Genomic DNA, 4,262 nt, shown 5'->3' with positions numbered 1-4,262 from the left:
TTCTAAGAGGTTTGTCAAGGAGCATAAGAGTTTGGTCAGGGTCAGATGTAATTCTAATTAAATGTTCAGGTTGTTTTGTGAGAAAATCTAAAAATGTTAAGGGCTAAGAAAACATTTGAAAGCCACCACATGCCGTCATTTAGCCCTGACAGCACATAAATTGATATTTTTAGGTAAATTCTAATGGGAATAACATTTCCGTTTAACCACATCAAACATTGTGCTTGTACCTCCTCTGCAGCTGGAGGCTGAGGCTGTGTTTCGGGCAGTAACCATCGCAAGCCAAACCAACTGTCCACTCTACGTAACCCGAGTCATGAGCAAGAGTGCCGCGGACATCATCTCACAGGCCCGAAAAAAAGGTATTGAGAAGAGTTTTTAAAAATGAGCACCAGGTTACTGACAAAAAGGCGTTTAACTCGTCTTGTTTGTTCATGGCCTGAACTGAGGGATGTGAATGTAAACTGTAAAATAACACATGGATGCAAAAATAGGTGAGCACAAGAGAAGAAAATGTGTTTGGTTGTCTGGTTAAAAAAACTACATTAGACAAAACTGTGCTAACCTCAGATCGCCTTCTTTTATGTTTATATGCACTCCCTGAATGACTTTATAAGCTGGAAACCTTTCGATTGGATCTGTTCCCAAGTTCCTTCCTTACAAATCTGGAAAACATGAATCACTGACATGTAAGAGCAAAGGACTGGAAACAAAAGCAGGAGAAAAGATGAGTTCCTGACAGGAATTAAACCCCCATTATCACCAAAATCTCACTACAAACACAAACAGCTTTCAAACAGTTATACAAATACAAAAATCTTTTCAATTAAGATACTGTAAATAAATATGATTATGCTGCTCATGACTGTGGACATGGTATTTTAATCACTGTTATCTCCTTCTCAGGAAATGTGGTGTTTGGGGAGCCAATCACAGCCAGTCTGGGGACAGATGGGACACATTACTGGAGCAAGAACTGGGCCAAAGCTGCTTCTTTTGTTACATCCCCTCCTCTCAGCCCTGATCCCACAACTCCAGACTACCTGAACACACTGCTGGCAAGGTGAGGCGCACAGCTCTGCTTTACAAGTGCATTAAAAAAAATTCAAATATCAACACATGTTCATTTATTTCAGTTATTTATTTCCTTGGATGATATAAAGATTAACTACAGGCAAAGTAAAATATTTCAAGAGGTTATTCCTGCTCATGTTTATGGCTTACAGTAAATACTGAGCAAGAGTCCATGTTTTTTATTGTTAGACCAAATAGAACAGTTCTGATGTTCTCCCTGGTTGTTCTGGATATGTTTGCTTGGAGTAGCACTGACTCCAGCTATAGTACACATATTGTATGAATATTCCACCTTTAAATAAAACTTAATTGTTCTTGACTTGTTTGCTACCTATCAAGTGGATTTGGAAAGACTTCTACAGAAACAGGAAATGTTACTCATATTTATTTTCTGTAGGAGCAAAACTTTGGCTCTCTGCTCACTAAATCTGCTAAACTAAGTAATGACATTTCCTTGTGTTTGCAAAGCCCTGCTTTTGAGAGCAGGCGTCTCTCCGCTGGTAATATTTCCCCATCATTTGTCATTTTGTCACAGCGGAGACCTCAGTGTGACTGGCAGCGCTCACTGTACCTTCAGCGTGGCGCAGAAGGCCATCGGCAAGGACGACTTCACCCAGATCCCAGAAGGCGTAAACGGAGTGGAGGAAAGGATGGTGCTCATCTGGGATAAGGCTGTGGTGAGGCCTACTTTCTGGGGGTTTAAACTTTGAAAAATAAAGATTAAATGTAATATAGCACATGCAAATGATGATATATGATAGCTTTTATAATTATGCCTGACAAGATTTCATATACGTTATTTGGTGTTAAATACTCCTCACCTTTAAAATGTACATTTCTCTCCTTTTTTATTGTTGTCTTATAAGGAAATGTTTTTTCACATGTTTTTTCTGGCTTTAAATGTTCCCTACATCTGAAACCGTTCTTTACTATCCTCAATCCATCTTTAATGCATTCCTCATTGGTCTATTCCAAACAAACTCCTATCCATTTTCTGTGTGTCCTTTTGTCCTTGTTATCGCTGCATCAGGATTTGACTGGACCTTGGCCATGTTTAGCTTTGTTCTGGAATTAAAAGCAGGCTATAAAATTTGAGTAGACACTTGTCTGGGTTAGCTGCTCTGAATCAAAGCTTCAAAATGAGTCTGAACCCAAAAGCTTTTATATCTGTGAATCTGTTTCCTCGTATCAGCGGCTCTTCCCCATAGCAGATAGCAAACTAATACCAGTCACTCCCATTGGCAAAACTATAGATCCAGCTCACTAGACATCAAGGATGCAATGTTCATGAAATTACAGCAATCCCTTGAGAATATTAAGGATCAATGTAGAGTATTTCTGTCCTGGTTTGACTATATAAAGCAGGAATATGTAAAATATGTTTTCACAAATAGAACAAATAGTTAGTGAATAAAAAACTCTGTTTCAAACGGTGGTGCTTCGCCGGCTCCTCCAGGGATTCACGTATGGATTTTACTGGCCCGGATCGACCAAACTTACAGAAATTATCTGGGTGCGCCACAAAAACTTTAATCTATGAAAAACTTCCTGTTCAGGATCATTTTATATTTTAAACTAGAGATGATGGAATATATTCTGAACTCATCAGAGAACTTTAAAAATAGTTTACCACCAATAACGGACTTTGAAGCAAATGCTAAGTGGTTGCTAACTGTTGTAAAGCGACAAGACAGTTCAAAGTGTTTTACATAATAAAAACATCTTGAACAAACAAACATTACATCACAGTGACAAAAAGAGAGCTAATAAAAAATATAATCCAATTTAAAATGAATCTGTTCTAGTTATTAGTTAAAGGCAGCACATGAATCTGTGTGCTACTTTCTGTTCTTCAACACCTCTGTAAGCAGAACAATGAGATCTAAATATATGCATTTATCTCTAGAGACCAAAGTTACAAAGGTCTTCAATGACCTGGATTCGTCTGTGACAGCACCAGTGATCTGCATGTCTGTGGTTTTTTGCACTCAGACTACAGGGAAGATGGATGAGAACATGTTTGTGGCCGTGACCAGCACTAACGCCGCTAAGATCCTGAACCTTTACCCCCGGAAGGGTCGGATCGCCGTGGGTTCTGATGCCGACCTCGTCATCTGGGACACAGACGCTGTTCGCACTATCACTGCCAAGACTCACAACTCGGTATGTATACAGGTCGAAGCTGTGTTTGCTCTTGTTCCAGGTTCTAAACAAATGGATCCATCCAGATTCTGGATTTTTTTTTCTCCTGCTTTTCAGTTAACCATGTTTTTAAGGGAGTATGTTCAAAAAGTGTAACTGATTTATTTCAACAAGTTCCCTGAAAAATGTGAACTCTTGCAGAGACAAAAATGAAAATAACCAAACACAGAAACATCAGATCTGTGGTTTCAGAGGCTGAGAAATTTGGATAAAAGACCAGCTTTTTTATGTGACATTTGTCTACATCTGTGTGTGCAGGAGAGAATGTTCGGGAGAGAAAAGCACATTTTTGAACAGATTCCAGGGAGCTCTCAGTTCCCCTGAACGGAAATGAAGTCTCAGTGGATGTTCATGACTAATTCCACTCACACTGAACTTGTCACGTGATCAGCTTTTAGTGTAAAGTCAAGCCTCAGTAAATCCAAAACGGCTCAGCCGTGACAGACTAACGACTGAAAAAATGGATTGTTTAAATGCATGTTCCAAAATCTCTTCTGTGGGTGAACATCAGTAATATGGTGCATATTTCACCCAGGGATTTTTTCTTCAGCTAGATCTTCTAATCTCACTGGATCATCAAAATAAGCTAACATTTTTAAAAAATAGAATGTTATACATTCAGATTTATTGCAATATTTTTCTGAGATTTCAACTCAAATGGGGATTCTTGTTATTCAAAAAATACGAGGCAAACGCTAGAAAACTCAGTACCTTTAAAGCTGCAGTATGTGACTTTTACAAAAATAAGTTTATTTTTTTACATATTTGTGAAAACTGTTATCAGGTATTGACAGCATGAGACAGTCTGTGAAAAGATTAAAGTCCTCCATGAGCTACTATGACCATCTGCAGAAATACTGTCAAAAACAACCAATCAGAATCTGGAGGAGTGGCTTCCTGCTGTCAATCAAGCTTGTTTACGCGCTGCTCAATGTGCTAATATGTTTTCATGCGACTTGTTGATTATTCAGCTCAAAATGATTCTC

General features: G+C 38.6%; 1 protein-coding gene across 1 annotated transcript; it reads left to right on the top strand.

Moving 5' to 3' along the window:
- Positions 1 to 34: 34 nt before the first annotated feature.
- Positions 35 to 3,869, top strand: LOC106943948 (dihydropyrimidinase-related protein 3-like). Its single transcript, XM_015027240.1, has 4 exons — positions 35 to 362; positions 907 to 1,063; positions 1,610 to 1,751; positions 3,067 to 3,869. The coding sequence occupies exons 1-4, from the start codon at positions 317 to 319 to the stop codon at positions 3,370 to 3,372; spliced, it is 651 nt and encodes a 216-aa protein (XP_014882726.1). The 5' UTR covers positions 35 to 316; the 3' UTR covers positions 3,373 to 3,869.
- The last annotated feature ends 393 nt before the right edge of the window (positions 3,870 to 4,262 follow it).

This window comes from Poecilia latipinna, unplaced genomic scaffold (assembly GCF_001443285.1).
Source record: "Poecilia latipinna isolate Pla-1442-1.1 unplaced genomic scaffold, P_latipinna-1.0 Scaffold6461, whole genome shotgun sequence".
NCBI classification, from domain to species: domain Eukaryota; kingdom Metazoa; phylum Chordata; class Actinopteri; order Cyprinodontiformes; family Poeciliidae; genus Poecilia; species Poecilia latipinna.
Note: the sequence above shows the minus strand (reverse complement) of the source record. Positions and strands in the feature narration are given on the sequence as shown.

What these genes read in the sequence shown, in the direction of transcription:
- LOC106943948 (XM_015027240.1), top strand. Translation starts at nt 317, where the DNA reads ATGAGCAAGAGTGCCGCGGACATCATCTCACAGGCCCGAAAAAAAG. An exon ending in CTGAACACACTGCTGGCAAG is followed by an intron (nt 1,064 to 1,609) that starts GTGAGGCGCACA and finishes ATTTTGTCACAG; the next exon opens with CGGAGACCTCAGTGTGACTG. An exon ending in TCATCTGGGATAAGGCTGTG is followed by an intron (nt 1,752 to 3,066) that starts GTGAGGCCTACT and finishes TTTTGCACTCAG; the next exon opens with ACTACAGGGAAGATGGATGA.